Consider the following 15,320-nt stretch of genomic DNA (forward strand, 5'->3'; position numbering starts at 1 on the left):
TTGCGTGTTTTCCTAAAGCACCTCCCTTTTCTTTTTAGCTTTGCAAGCATTCACCATCCTCAGCTTCCTGGCCACTAACTAGGCAGCATCAAAATGTGTATTAGCCAGTTCTGCAGGGGCTCAGGTGGGCATGAGGGTCACAGCTATGCCCTCAGTGCTCCGTGTGGCAGGAAGCAGGTGGAGTCTCCCTACCTGTAGCCAACAAAATGGACAGGAACTGATGCACCCCTAGGGTTAGGGCTGGGGCTAGGGTTGTGATTTTCCCAAGGCATAACTGTCTCCCCACAAGCTCCCACTCCTGCTGTAGAAAACGCCCCAAATTATAACTGTCCACAAAACAAAACAAAACAAAAGGCATAAAGAGGCAGAGGTGAACAGCTCAATGCAGCCATTTCTGAGGTTAGTTTCTGACCGATTATTTTTTCCAACCAATTACTTTATTTGAAATTTCGATTCCGTGGAATGCGTTTGTGTTTCTAGCTCTTACCCACAGCCGCCTTTTATTTACTGACGTTGCTGAAATACGTTATATATTTTTTAAAGAGCAGCCCTTGAAATTTAGGAGGCATTTGGCCTACATGTTGCTGCAGAGCAGCACAGAGTGAAATTTGTTTTCCTTTCATCTCCTTCCCAATAAAAGCAGCCCAGCGCAGCTTATCCCTTCCTCAGAACTTCCTCTCAGAATTCCCGATCTATTACAGCACATTCGAATACCAGCAACAAGCTGCCTTTTCATGCTGTCAACCTTCTTCATCTGAAATGTAAATTAATTCTAGCTGGTATGCCTCGACAGAGATCAAAGTCCGCATTAACCTTGCTGCTTTCTGCTCCTGAGGACTGGGCGGCCACTGATAGGAGCCTCTGGTCCCCTGATCCTTCCCTCCTCCAGGAAGCCTTCAACAAGGAGCCACCCTATCAAAGGCTCCGTGTTCTTTCGGAAAGGACCTCCGAGGAACTTTAAACCAGACCCCAATGATCCTCCCAGCTAATTCTTGAGCGATGAGCCTGCTGCGTTTAATTGTGGGCTCTTCCCTGGGCTCCCAGGGGCTGAGTTAAGTGGCCAGTGCCCTGGGTGTGATGCAGAGAGGGTAGGGACTCCACACTGAAATCACCTCTCCCTCCCAGTTGGTCTTTGAGGTTGGCATATTTGCATTTTCTAAATAAACAGATGCCTTTCAAATACATGAGCTGGTGGTCTGGAGACCTCTCCTGGCCCAAAGGGTGCCGCAGCCAGCGATCAAATGTTGGAGAGAAAACAGACGGAGAAAACACCCTAGGTAGGAGACGGGACTCATTTCCTGTGTGGCATCCCCGAGCAGGCAGCCAGAGCTTCCAGGAGCTGAGGGGGCAGAGCCAAGCAATCTGTGCTGGTTTCCTTTGGGGACTGGGAAAGAACTTGGAATGTCAGTCACCTTGGCTTGTTTTGTTGTTTTTATCATTGATTCATTCTGGGGGGGCAGGGGGAGATGCTCTCTGTCAGAAAACTAGGAGACAAGACAGCACATACTAATATTCAGATAGATGAGATATTGCAAGTAAAAAATTAAGTTGTATTTATTCCACTACAAATCTATTACTTTTTGATTAGCTATTGAGTTTCAGAGAGAACCTAGCTGCATTCATTTCTGAAGAAAACCAACCAAACACACACACACACACACACACACACACACACACACACACACACACATGTATTCCTCAATGACTAGTATCAGAAGAAACAACCCACGGGGAATTTCTCAAGCATCGACAATGACAGTCTTATTCTTGGATTTTTTTTTTTTTTATTGCTCCGCTATTTCAGGATCTGTTTTTAGAACACAAAGTGCTAGGCTTCCCTGTCTTGGGGCGGGGGTGGGGGGTGGGAGTGGGGAATGCTCTCTTGTCGGTGACAGTGAATCTTTAGGAGAACAGAATCTTGAAATGTTTCCCAGTAAGAGCTAGCTTATCCCACACCACACCACACCACACCACACACACACACACCACGTGAGAGCGTGAGAGCGAGGGGACCCAGCCTGGCGGTTCACAGCACATTTTCATGGAATTGCTTAGTGCTGTGGAAACTGTTCTTTTTCACCATCCTCTGTCACAGCACACCCCACCCTCTTGGCCCTGCCAAGGACAGATATCATCAGATGATGGCAGCAGTGTCAACAGCTATGGCCTCTGCTCTGATGCCCTCTGAGGGGAGAGCTTTTCACTACGGGGACCCTTGGATACTAAGCCCGCTGCCTGTGAGGCCCGCAGAAACGAGCTGCTTTAGTTACCCTCCAGAAGAAAAGCAAGCATTGCATTCAGATTGCTTGACCCTACCTATCCAGTAACAGAACCACGTTTTCAGTGTTTAAAATTAATCAGACCTTTAAACTGCCTTCTGTTTCATTTTGTTCTAAGACAGGGTCTCTTTATATAGCCCTGGCTGTCCTGGAACTCACTATGTAGACCAGGCTGGCCCCAAACTCACAGAGATCTACCTACCTCTGCCTCCACAGTGCTAGGATTAAAGGTGTGAGCCACCATACCCAGCTAAACTGCCTCTTTTTAAACTTTAAATGACTTGGTGGTAGTGCACAGCTATCTGGAGGCTGAGCCTTGACTGTGCAGTTAAACCCTGCCTCAAAACAAACATTTAAACCAGGTGTTGGTGGCTCATGCCTTTAATCCCAGCACTCAGGAGGCAGACACAGGTGGATCTCTATGAGTTCAAGACCAGCCTGGTCTACGGAGTGAGTTCCAGGACAGCCAGAGCTACATAGCGAAATCTTGCATCAGGCAAAGTAAATAAATAAATAAACAAACAAACAAACAAACGAATGAATGAATAAATATTAAAAGGGAGTGGGCAAAGAGATGACTCAGTAGTTAAGAACACTGGCTGCTCTTCCAGAGGACCCGGATTCAATTCCCAGCACCTACAGGGCAACTGACGATGATCTATAACTTCAGTTCCGGTGGATCCATCGCCCTCTTCTGGCCTCTTTGAGCACTGCATGCATGTGGTATACAGATAGACACTGAAACAAGCACATAAAATAAAAATAAATAAAATCTCAAGGAAAAATCGAAAGGGCTTAGGATGGATCTCAGTGACAGCACATTGCCCTTCCCCTCACACTGAAAAATCTGTTTCCTTTGGCTTCCATGATGGGGCTGTCAACGAGTAGATAATTGCAGTACTTTCTTTGTTTAACAGTTCCACAGATATTGCTAGGGGCAGAAAACTTTATTTTAAATGAGGATATTTATATCATTCACCCATTTATTATCTCCTGCTTGTTAAAAACTTACTTTTTTCAGGGGCTGTTGTGATTCACTGGGCCTTCAAAATCTCCTACTCTAACATATGGGTCTAGAACATGCTCCCCTCAAGGGATGCTAGCGTCAATACTTGTTAGAAGGGAGTTCTAGAAAATCTAAAGCAAAAAGTCATTCTCATGTAATGCGTCCATGTGTCCTTATGTAAACCTGGTACAATGAACATATACAATTCAAGCTGAAAAGTCATTGTCATAACCAGTGCAAGGACTCACGATTCTTGCAGCTGCAAAAGACTGAATGCGTAGTAGTTTTCCTTCCGACAAAGCTGTGTGTGAGTAGGTTGTGGCTCACACACCGATCGGCTGAGGGAGTACAAGTGAATGCACCATTAAGGGAGACAGCCAGCAAGGCCTCTGTGTCCCTTCTGTTTATTGCTGCGGCTCTCTTTCACTGTCTTGACTTCTATTCTGTTTCTTAGAAAAACCTCCCGGCTGTTTCACACAAATGTCTAATTCCTCAAAGCAAGAGCTCCAGTCAGAGAAAGCACAGGTGTGAGCTCTTGGCCAGAGGGCAGGAAGCAGCTGCCTCCCTTCCCGCATGTTCTCACTTACCTTTTCACAATACAGAGAAACATCTGGAGGAAAAATTACTAGGTGCACCTGGGCACGAGATGCGCTGTAACCTGCAGACTGTGCCATCTCCCTTTTTCTAAGGCTTTGTCTCACAGGACACAGGAGGAGGAGGAGGATGGGGAGAGGCCTGGACTTCTCTGCTTCCATGCTACCTGGGTTCTCTGACTCTTGGCATATAAAGACCTGGGGTTGACTTCCAACAGCTTTACATATTGGAGTGGTGTTGTGGGCTATCTGATCGCACTGTGAAACCCGAGACTGTGTTAATAAAATCAACCTTGGGTCAGGAGGTGGAGCTAGAAACTAGTTGACAGGAATTAGCCATAGAGAGTATGAAGAAGCCAGGAAGGCGAATAGATAGACTCACAGGAAGGAGTAAGGAGGGGCTTGGAGATTTGGGGTCCTTTTGGTTTGGGATGGCTGGGTCTCTGGCTGAAAAGGAAGGTCAGCTGGTTGCTTCTCTGCTTCTCTGATCTAGCAGGTTTTCACCCCAACATCTGACTCCTGAGTCTTTATTGGTAAATAGAATGATACAGTTAAAAACTACATTTGGTGGCAGCAGCAGAGCTGGTACCTTTGGGACTGGAAATGCTGCCAGGCTGTGGCCTGAGCCATAGGGCACTGACTGTGGGACCACAGGGCGAAGACGGTAGTTAAAACATCAGTAGATTCAGGTGCGCCGCTAAGCCTGTGGAAAAACAACAGAGAGGAAAATACTTGGGTGGCAAGTGTCATGATTTTCTTTGGGGAAGCGCCGCTGTCTGTGAGCCAGGAGCCACAGATCCTCCAAAAGCATGGATGTAAGTGGCTTGCGTAGGTGAGAAGGCCCAGCCTGTGGGTTCAAGGTGTCTCTGAGAAAGGTGCTCTGCTCAACCTCTCTTGAGCACATGTAATGGTATCTGTCCTAGCTTGAGTCACCATACAGAAAACTAGTCTTTGTATGGAATAGAACTGTTTTCCATCCTAGTGTGAAACAATCCAGACTTCAGGGCACCTATTGTTTACCTCATGTCTGAAAAGAAATCTGTAAAGTCATTGTGGGCTAGAGGGTGATGTTGTTGACAAGACACGACATTATGCTGCCTCCAAGACTCAAGGTTAACACTCCAGAGGCAGCCTGTGGCCAGTGCCTATTCAGGGGGAGCCTGTTTTCATCACTGTGGACCTCAGAGAGAGCAGGAGTGCTGGACTGCAGAGAAGGCCCATCTCTACCACACGGACAGTGTCTGAGCCAACATTCTTATGTCCAATGGACACTGGAGTTGTCTTCACGCTGTCTTCACGTGTTTTTCCCATGGAGAATCATAAAGCGTGTTAATGCATTCTTTAACTTCCATTAGTTTGTTAGACCACACCCACAGAGTGCTAAAGAACATGGAGAGAAGTTAACTGTGCCATGGCAAGAGTCAGCAGACTTGGCTTTAGTTTGGATTTTGATCAATAGATCCTTGTGGATGCAGAGACAGATTTTGTGTCCCCTGAACAGATGTGGCTTCGAGCACAGAGGTTGGATGAGGGATCTTCTTTCCTGTGTTTTCTGAGTTGAAGCATGGGTTTGCAGTCCCTTTCACTCAGTCAGGCCTTGGCAGTAGAGCCTGTCCTGCCTTTGGTTTTCATCTTGGCCGTTGCCCATGGAGGTGTGCACCATTCAGAACTTCGGAGAGGGTTAAAATCCTAACCTATGTAAATGGAATTCAGAGCAGAAACAACGGCTATCCCATCATTTTTCATATGGAGACGGTTATTTGTATGTGTAGTGTATATGTGTACATGTATATGTGTACTGTGTGTTGGTGCACTCTCCTGTGTGTGTGTGTATGTATGTGTGTGTGTGTGTGTGTGTGTGTGTGTGTGTGTGTGTGTATGGGTGAGTGTGGGCCAGATGTTGGTATCTGGCATTTTTTTAATTGTTTCCATTCTTGTTATTGGTGCTATTGTTGTTATTATTATTACCATTTGTTTGTTTTGTTTTGTTTTTGAGACAGAGTTTCTCTGTGTAGTCCTGGCTGTCCTGGAACTCACTCTGCAGACCAGGCTGCCCTGGAACTCAGAGATCCACCTGCCCCTGCCTCCTGAGTGATGGAATTAAAGGCGTGTGCCACTACCACCTAGCTCTCCATCTTATTTTTTGAGGCAAGTTCTCTCACAAACCTGGAGCTTGCTATTTTCCCTAGACTGGCTAGGCAGTAAGCTTCAGGGATCTACCTGTCTCAGCCATTCCTCAGCTTCCCCTTCTCCAAGCTCTAGGGTTATAGACATTCTGTCATGTCTGGAGAATTTTCTCCCTGGAGAAAATAATTTAGCCTCAGGGTCTTGGTTTCATCAGATATGAAATGGGTCTTAACAAGGTCTGAGTCTCGGGACTGCTGTAAAGATAATGGTATGTACAAGCTTCCCTGCCTGAGTCCCCACCTCCCGAACTCCCCACCACCTGAGGAAAGGTAGCCAGTGTTCATCACCTGAACCCACTCCCTCCACTGCTCTTTAACTTCCTGAGGGGGAGGAAAGTCTGTGAGACTCTCTTCTAAGATGAGCATAGTGATATTGGAACTTCAGAAAGCCTTTCTTACGTTCAGGTAAAAATAGAACCTGTCAAATCACAAATATAGTTACAATAACATCCTTATGAAGGAGAGTGTTTTTGATCCTAACTTGTGTCTGGCTTATCCAACAAGAGAAAAAGTAGCATGCAGCCGTCCTGTGACAGTTTCAGGTGGTTTTGTTTCCGTCTTTGCTTTCCAGCCCCCTGGTACTGAGAGCTCCTGAGGCTCCTGCCACCATTTTCCCTCCTCACTGGCTTAAGGCCCTTCTCACAACCTGCTCTGGAAGCTAGCAAATCTTTCTTTCTGGCTTTCTGCAAAGCCAGAAATTCTAGAGGCCGAGAGTTAAAATATCACCCTGATTGGTTGAGGCTGGTGTGGGAAGCAAGTTGCCTTTCAGATGTCTGAAGCGTTGGAAGACCTTTGCGTGCCTATCACATTTAACCCACAGTGATGGCTGATTGGCAGCATAACAGCTGAGTGACAGCCATTTGGCCGGGAGTTCAAACCCCAGCTTGACGAGCCATAGCCGGATCCTTGTTTGATTTGCCGTGGCTGGGAAGGCTTATGAGTCTCGCCAAGAACAGAAGCAGAGGCAAGGGTGACAGCTGGTAGCCATTCTCGTCAATAAAGTTGTGATGGTTGAGACGTACAAGCGACCAGAGCTAATTTCACAGACCTCGAGCCAAGTGCTTAGTGTCAAAACCAGCTACGGTCAATGATGCAAACAGTCCCTTGTCAGCAGCTGTCTCCCCCTCCTCCCTCCTGGCCTGCTAAAGGTAGGCCCTGCTTTCCAAGACTAGGTCTAGCCTGAGGAAAAGGAGCATCCCCACCTTTAACTTGAACAACCTCTTGATAGTTTTATTGTGATACAGTTTAATACAATAAAATTAAGTTTGATGAGACTGGACTGACATACAAACAGTACAGCCCCTCCACATCGGAGAAGATAAGTATTTCCAGAAAGCTCCTTCTGGATCCTTTTTTAATCCTTCTGCTCACCCACCGATGGGTCTTCTGTCTCTACAGTTTTGCTCTTTCCAGAATGTTCTATACAGTGAGTCACACCACGCGAGACTTTAGATGCACCTTCTTTCCCTCAGAAGAAGGCTTTTGAGGTTCTTCTGTGTTGTTGTATCCGTCAGGGGTCAGGAGTCCCTCCTTTTCTGGTACCAAGCAGAACCCCTATCTATTTATCTATCTTCTATCAATCAATCATCTATCATCCATATATCTATCTCTTATTTATTCTTTTACTTCAAGTGACTGGTATCGTTTCATTGGGAATGTGACCTTTAGAAAAGTCTAAAAAGACCCTGGGTCTGCCTGGGTCATATTTTTTTTCGGCTCACCAGCTGAAGGACATTTAGGTTGTTTCCAGTTCTTGGTAACTGTGAGTAAAACGGCTACAAACATCCCACACTTTATCTTTTTAATAGAAAGCACACAATTTGACTTTGTAGAAACCAGAAGTATTTGAGCCAGAAAGATCCTAGCTGGAGGGTGTATCTCAGGGGTCCAGTGCTGGCCTAGCATGTGTGAGGACCTAGGTTCCCACCCCCAGGATTGAAGAAAAGACAACTTCCGTGAGATGGGAACTGTTCGATTAGCAGAGAAATGTATTGGGTTCCTGGCCTCCTACACTTTCACACAGCACTGTATACCATCTGTATAAAACTGTCTGCCTGGCCTACCTTCCCTTAAGTCTCACTGTGGGATCCTGTGAGGAACCCTACTCCAGCCTCTCCTCCATGGTTGCTGGGAAACTTCCTGTCATCAGGGCTTCCTAGCTCCTGGTCTGCTGTTCTTCCCCCATTCTCTCAACACACCATCAGTGTCAAACATTCTGATAAGAGTCACAAAAACACCAGGAAGAAACTGATGGGGAGTTCTCGGATACAGCTCAGTGGTGGAGCATGTGCTGAGCATGTGCAAGGCTCTGGGTTTGATTGTTAGCGGCACAAATGTGGGTTGTGGTTGTTTCCCCTGTCTAATGGATACCAACCGACACCTCTGTCATGCATTTATTTAAGAGGGTCACTGATCTGGCCAGTGAGCGTAGCCACATGAAGGCCACACTTCAGGAAGCCACCAACCCCCTTTTGAGAAGCAGACAGGAAAGAGATTACAAGAAATAAATCCAGCTACTAGACACACGAGGATGAGAGAATAAGGAGAATGGAGTGACTGTCCTGCCAGGGGGAAGGGACTTTCTTCAGATGACGATGTTCAAATTTCTAAAATAAGAGAAAGCTTTCCACCTAACTTCCAGTGCTGGTAAAGCGGTTACCAGGTAGGACTTTCTCCGAGCCTAAAAGTTTAACTGGGGTAATGGTCGGCATTAAGTGTCGAAGAGTCAAAGTGGAGAACGCTTTTCTGGGTCTGGCATGACTATGCTTACTTTGTGTGCCTGAGCTGAAGGCTGGGGGTTTTAATGTGGAATGGAGCAGGGGTAGTGTGTCTGCGAGGCCCTCTTCTTGACGGTAAGGATTAAACTTCCCTGTGTTTGTTGCTTTCAGTGGCATTTGCCTGTGGGACCTCCCACAAGGTAGCTGCTGACCAGCTGTCACCAGCTGTCACTCCAGGAAGGGAGCACTCTGGCTCCCTGTGCAATCTGCCAGTTCACCTGCAGGAGGGATGACTTGGCTTTTTGTGCCTTGGAAGGATGTGCCTTCTCTGCTAGGTGCTGTGACAACTTTTGCCCAGGCCCTTAGGAGAGCAGGAGAGTTTACCTAGCTAGATCACCCACCAAGAAGCCTACTAGAATCACATTGCTGCTGACTGCTACAGTGGTGGGATTGTCCTCTGGGTGGGTCACCAAACACCAAGCTAGACTCTGCCCTCAATTACTGACTTGTGACCATCACACCCCAGGAACCTGAAAGAACATGGGCAGGTCTGGGGGTTTGCTTCAATTTGTAAGGGAGAGAGATGGGTGAGATTATGTATTAGTCTTAAGTGTTTAAATTAGGAGCGAATTAAAGAATTCAGACGTAGGGCAAAATGACTTGAGTTCCAACCCTGGCTCTGCTACGTGATGTTGACAGGTCATTTTTAAAATTACGTGTATTTCCTTATACGTGTGTGTTCACATCATGCCACGGCTCATGTGGAGGTCAGAGGACAACTTGTGGGAGTCATATGGATCCCGGGGATGGAACTGAGGTTGTCAGACTTGGGGACAGGGGCCTTACGCATTGAGCTGTCTCACTGGCTCCTAGACAAGTAATTTAATGTCCCTTTACCTCAAATTCTTCATCTGTAACATGGGAATAATATTGGTTTCTATCACTCAGGGTAACTACAGATTAAATAAGTGACTTTTTAATAAAGGTGTTAGAATAGTGTTGGGGACATAACAATCCAATAGTTTGTTTGTTAAATAACAGTGTCCTTTTTATACCCTGTCTCTTTTTCCTCGTTTCTAGCCTCATCACCTGTCCCCACCAAGACAAGTGGGTGTATACACCTGATCCCTTTCTTCTGGTCATTTCAATCCTTACCACCTGTCAGCAACCTCTCCTTTAGAAGCCGACAGGGAATGAGTTACACTCCTAGCCTGGGTATTAGTTTCCTGTGGCAGCCAGAGCAGATTATCACCAACCTGGTGGCCTAGGGTGACAAAAAATGGATTCTGTCACAGCTCTGGTGGTTAGAAGTTCAAAACCAAGGTGTCACAAGATGGCTTTTACTGGAAACTATGAGGGGAAATCCCCCCTCCCCGCCCCGTGTGTGTGTGTGTGTGTGTGTGTGTGTGTGTGTGTGTGTGTGTGTTTCATACACTTGCTAGCACTCCGTGGTCCATGCCTCTCCTTTAGTGCCTTTGAACATGTGTTACTGCTTTGTCTTTAAGAGGAGCACACTCTGGTCACTGCAACGGTCACCACTCAACAGATCCTCTGCTTAGCCCCTCACACATCTGTGTCTCCTGGCCCCGAAGCCCTCTGAGTGTGCAGCTCTGCCCTAGCTTTCTTGCTGTGATAAAACACTGGGACAAAAAGCAACCTGAGAGAGAAAAGGTCTATGTTAGGTCACACTTCCAGGTTGCAGTCCATCACCTCGGGGAAGTCGCATGGGCAGGAGCTTGAGACAGCTGGTCACATCACATCCATCACCACAGGCAGAGACAGAAAGAATGCGTGCATGGACTCAGTGAGCACTTAGAACCGAGGAATGGGCTGCCCACTCTCAGGCTGGGTCTTCTCACACCCCTTAAGGCAATCAAGACAATCTCGGTAGACATGCTCCCAGAACAACCTGATCTAGACAGTCCCTCCCTGAGACAGTCTTCCTAAGAGACTCTGAGTTGTATCAAGTTGGCAATTAAGACTGGCCAACACAAACGCCCAGCTGTAATCCCAAATGCCTTCCCATTTTATTTCAAGATGCTCTAGTCGACCCTCAGATTTCCCGGGAAATATGCAGAGCTCACAGGGCACTGTCTGATTCAGGACTGCCTTATTTCACTAAGCCAGAACCAGTCAGGTGACCCGTGCCTAGAGACGCTTCTGCCACCCTCAGGGCACTGTCCCAAGTTCAGTGTTTGCCGGACATTTCTGTTGCTCACATTCATAATTTTATTTCCCATTACGTTGCTGGTCTAATTATTTTACCTGACCTGTTCACCTAAAACAGGTGACTCTCTCTCTGTCTCTCTGTTTCTCTGTCTCTGTCTGTCTCTCTGTCTCTGTCTCTCTCTCTCCTGATTTCTGTTTCTGTTTCTCCCATCTCCTTGTTTGAGGATCCGCGTGCCAGAGATCTTCCAGGTGATTCCAGCTTGCACCAGGATGCCCTTAAATACTTACCAACTTGGGGTCCTGCTTTGAACTCAAGGAATTGATCATCTTGACTTCCTCATCTCCTTAGATGGACCGATCTCTCTCCCTGTTCCTTAGGCCACACTGGGGATGGAGGTGCAGACTTCATCTAAGCTTTACTAGGAATATTTTCTAAGTTTTCTGTTTGGTTTTTATACTTCAAATAACTCTTCGAATCAATATTTTGATGACTGAAGTGTAAATGAATAAGGAACATGGAATGAGTTTCCCCTTCAATTACATGAAGAGAAATTCTGCAAGTTTCTATGGCAAAGCAAGAGAGTAACCAGGCCCGTGCTGAGCTCCTGGGGAAGCCACCACCGCTGCCGTTCCTGGTCCTGGTCGTGGGCCTCGCTGTCCTCATGACCTTTCTTTGTGTTTTTTGCCTTTGGGGTTTGCTATTAAACTTATTGTTCCTTTTTTAAAATTAAAGTTTCAAAATAGATACAGATGCTAGTCAGCAACCCCAGCTCTCCACACAGGCAATGTTGTTTGGCTAGCTCTTGGTGCTCCTGAATTGGGCCCCCAAACAAGGTCAAAGTTCATTGTTGAGATTTTTTTCCTTCCCTCCCTCCTTCCGTCTCTCCCTTCTTTTCTTTCCTATCATGTTGTTGTTGTTGTTGTTGTTGGTGGTGGTGGTGGTGTGTGTGTGTGTGTGTGTGTGTGTGTGTGGTCTCTGTGTTGTGAGACAAGATCTCATGGACTCCAGACTAACTAAGAATTCAGCTATGTAGCTGGAAAAAAAAAAAAACAAAAAAAACCTTCAAACTTCTGACCCTTCTGTTTGTTCCCCCTGAGCATTGGGGTCACAGGTACGGGCCTCCAGCCTGCTCTTGCTGGATGCTGAAGCTCAAACCTGGAGCTTCATGCTTGCCAGGCAATCACTCCAACCACTGAGCTGGGTCCTCAGCCCGGTTAAGGCAATTCTCCTTCAGAATGAAGGATAGAAATTTGCCTGTGCCCAGGCACAAGCTCTCCTTTTTTCTTTTCATGTTAATTGTTTGCTTTTGCGACATTTATCCCAGCATGACAAGTGAGTTTGAGCCAAACAGTCCTGAAGAGGGGGAGATGTGTCTGGTACCCCAACTGGAGGAATTTATCAATCAAGAGATTGCAGGCGGCAAGGGAAGAACCCGGTTAATGGAATTCTACAAGGCTTCGAGCTGTAGTTCTTCATTTCTGCATTCTTTCTTTTTTTCTTTCTTTCTTCTTTTTTCCCATTTCATTTGCACTGGTTATAATGCTTCATGTGTCATAATAAAAATGGAATAATTTTCCATTAAATTTTCTCTCTTTATCCTTTTGGTGTTTGTATAATAGCAATAATAATAACAACAGATGGTTTTCTCCACAACAAATAACTCAAAGAATTACATTTGTTCTGCCCAGAGACATTCATTTTGAAGGAAGCAAGCTAGCAATCTAAACTGAGTGCAGTTTTCCCCCAACAGACGTGGGGAAAGTAATTGAAAATATATTTCTTTCTTTCTTCTGTACTCTGTTTCTGTCATGCTGTGTCTTATCATCATAACAGTCTTCTTTTTGTGTGTGCTTTTTTTTTTTTTTTTTTTTTTTTTGAGACAGGGTTTCTCTATGTAGCTCTGGCTGTCCTGGAACTCATTACATTGACCAGGCTGACCTTGAACTCGCCAAGATCCACCTGCTTCTGCCTCCTGAGTGCTGAGATTAAAGGTGTACACCATCACACCTGGTATCATAACAATTTGCAACTTAGGTGTGTACCTTAACATGATGCAATGGCCACATTTATAGGCTATCTTTGTTGGCTGTATTTTGGTTTGGTTTGGTTGTTTCTAGACGGTCTAAATGAGGATAGTAAGTAGGTGTGGACTCTCTTTACTTCCCTAGTTGACTGACAGGAAGCAATAGGAACTGTGGTTTTTCAACCCTGGCTATGTATTAGAACTATCTGGGAATCTCTTCATAACTGATATCAGTCCCCACCCAGGTTCAACTGTAGAATCTCTTGAGGGTGGGATCGGGTCTGTTTAAAATCCCCCTGTGTGGTTCCAGTGCAACTCCAGCATTAAGAGTCATTGACCTGAGCCGGGCGGTGGTGGTGGTGCACACCTTTAATCCCAGCACTCGGGAGGCAGAGCCAGGCGGATCTCTGTGAGTTCGAGGCCAGCCTGGGCTACCAAGTGAGTCCCAGGAAAGGCGCAAAGCTACACAGAGAAACCCTGTCTCGAAAAACCAAAAAAAAAAAAAAAAAAAAGAGTCATTGACCTGGAAGCGTTGCTTCACCCCTCAGCAAGGAGCAGGGTCATATGGAGAGTGGGATCCAAGCAGCTCCACAGGCCCACGTATTCCTCAAAATGTCACGGTGGTGCTGTGCTCCTGGTTGGGGACATACCCTGAGAACATGAAGCACTGTGTTGAGAAACCTGAAGCTGAAGTGAGGTTCCGAGGAAAAGACACCCATGACTAATTAGTCTCAGCTGCCGCTGTCACAGGAGAGAGAGAACAACTGTATTTGTTGTTTGCTCTGTTAAGAAACTCATCAGGTAACTGCCTTCCAGAACAATGTGGAAATGGGCCACCTCTGGAACGATTGAGTCTTTGCAGCCTCTTCTACCCATATTCTGACAGCCAGAACCAGGAGTCGCTCAGCTACGTCCAGCACAGTGCTCTTCCAGCTCTCACGTGGTGCTTCTGTTGGAATCTACCTCTTGTGGGGCCTGAAATCTCTACCCACCATACAGATCTAAAAGAGAGTAGTAGCTTGTTTTCCTATGAACTATTTTATCCCATCTGTGGGCTGGTACTTGACACTGGGCAAGACCTAGAATCCCAGAACATGCCTGTTTTAGTGGCATGCCCTAGAAGTCTGCAGATGTTCAGGGGTGGGGCTCAGGACTAGAAGAAAGGAGCTGTAGAACACAGGCAAGCAACAGAACTCAGCCCTGCCTGCTTCTGACCCCACCCATTGACCTCTGAGTACTCTGTGGTTGTTTTCTTTCAGTTCTCCAGACCTCTCCTGATAAGAAAAGCTGTCCAGATTCCGAAGCAGAATCCAACAATGGCCACGAAGAAACCTCAAGTAACTTTTCTGCTAAAGCTGACACAGACTGGTGAGTTAACTTTCTTTCTCATAGGGTCTCATAGAGCCCAGACTGACCTGGAATTCAGTATATAGGCAAGGATGGCCTTGAACTTCTGATCCTCCTGACTTTATCTCCCAAGTGCAGGGATTATAAGTATGCACCACCACGTCTGGTTTATTCAGTACTGGGGGTAAAATCTGGAGCTTCATGCATATTAGGCAAGAGCTCTACCAACTGAGCTACATCCTCGGTCCAAATAGGTGAGTCTTACCTATATGAGTTCTCTTGTAGACCCAGGTTCTTCATGAACCACATAGTATTCCTGCCACTATGTTAATATGGTAAATTGGGAAGAATGGAGCCAAAACGTGTTTCTTTCAGAATCCCATAAGTTATAAGTCATCATTCTATAGAACGAAGTCTTCATTTCATAAGGACAACCTGAACGCAATCTAGATTTTTTAAAAAATATTCTTTAGTTATATTTATGTGTATTGATGTTTCATCTGCATGTATTTGTGTACCATATGCATGCAGTGCCCCTGGAGGCCAGAAGAGGGCATTAGCCCCAGGACTAGAATCACAGACAGTTGTCAGTTGCCATGTGGGTGCTGGGAACTGAACCCAGGTCCTCTGGAAGAGCAGCAAGTGCTTTTAACTGCTGAGCCATCTCTCCAGCCTCTAATCTGTTTGAGTTCTCATCATGGTAAAAACTATAATTGGTCTCTTTGGGTTAAAATAGTGGTCTTCAACTGGAGGCAACACAGTACCAACATCACTGGACAGTTGGCAATAACTAAAGACATTTTTGGTTGTCACAGTGTAGAGGGAATGTCATGATAGCGACCAGACCCTGGGAGTAGGAGCCAGCACTATTTGGCTATGTAGCCTACAGAAAGCAGCACAGCCTCCCAGAGCATTGTCCAACATAAAATGCCAATAGCATTCAAGGTGAAAAACCCTAGACACAGGCAAAAGAAAAAAAAAGTAACTTCCTGCTACCCG

General features: G+C 46.1%; 1 protein-coding gene across 1 annotated transcript in view; it reads left to right on the forward strand.

The window, feature by feature from the left end:
• The window catches only part of Myo3b (myosin IIIB), a 293,027-nt gene that overhangs the window by 173,829 nt on the left and 103,878 nt on the right, over positions 1–15,320 (forward strand). Inside the window, exon 31 of the mRNA XM_059260661.1 lies at positions 14,234–14,342. Within this exon, the coding sequence (XP_059116644.1) occupies positions 14,234–14,342 (109 nt within the window). The remainder of the gene's footprint in view (positions 1–14,233; positions 14,343–15,320) is intronic.

Source organism: Peromyscus eremicus, chromosome 4 (assembly GCF_949786415.1).
Source record: "Peromyscus eremicus chromosome 4, PerEre_H2_v1, whole genome shotgun sequence".
NCBI lineage: Eukaryota > Metazoa > Chordata > Mammalia > Rodentia > Cricetidae > Peromyscus > Peromyscus eremicus.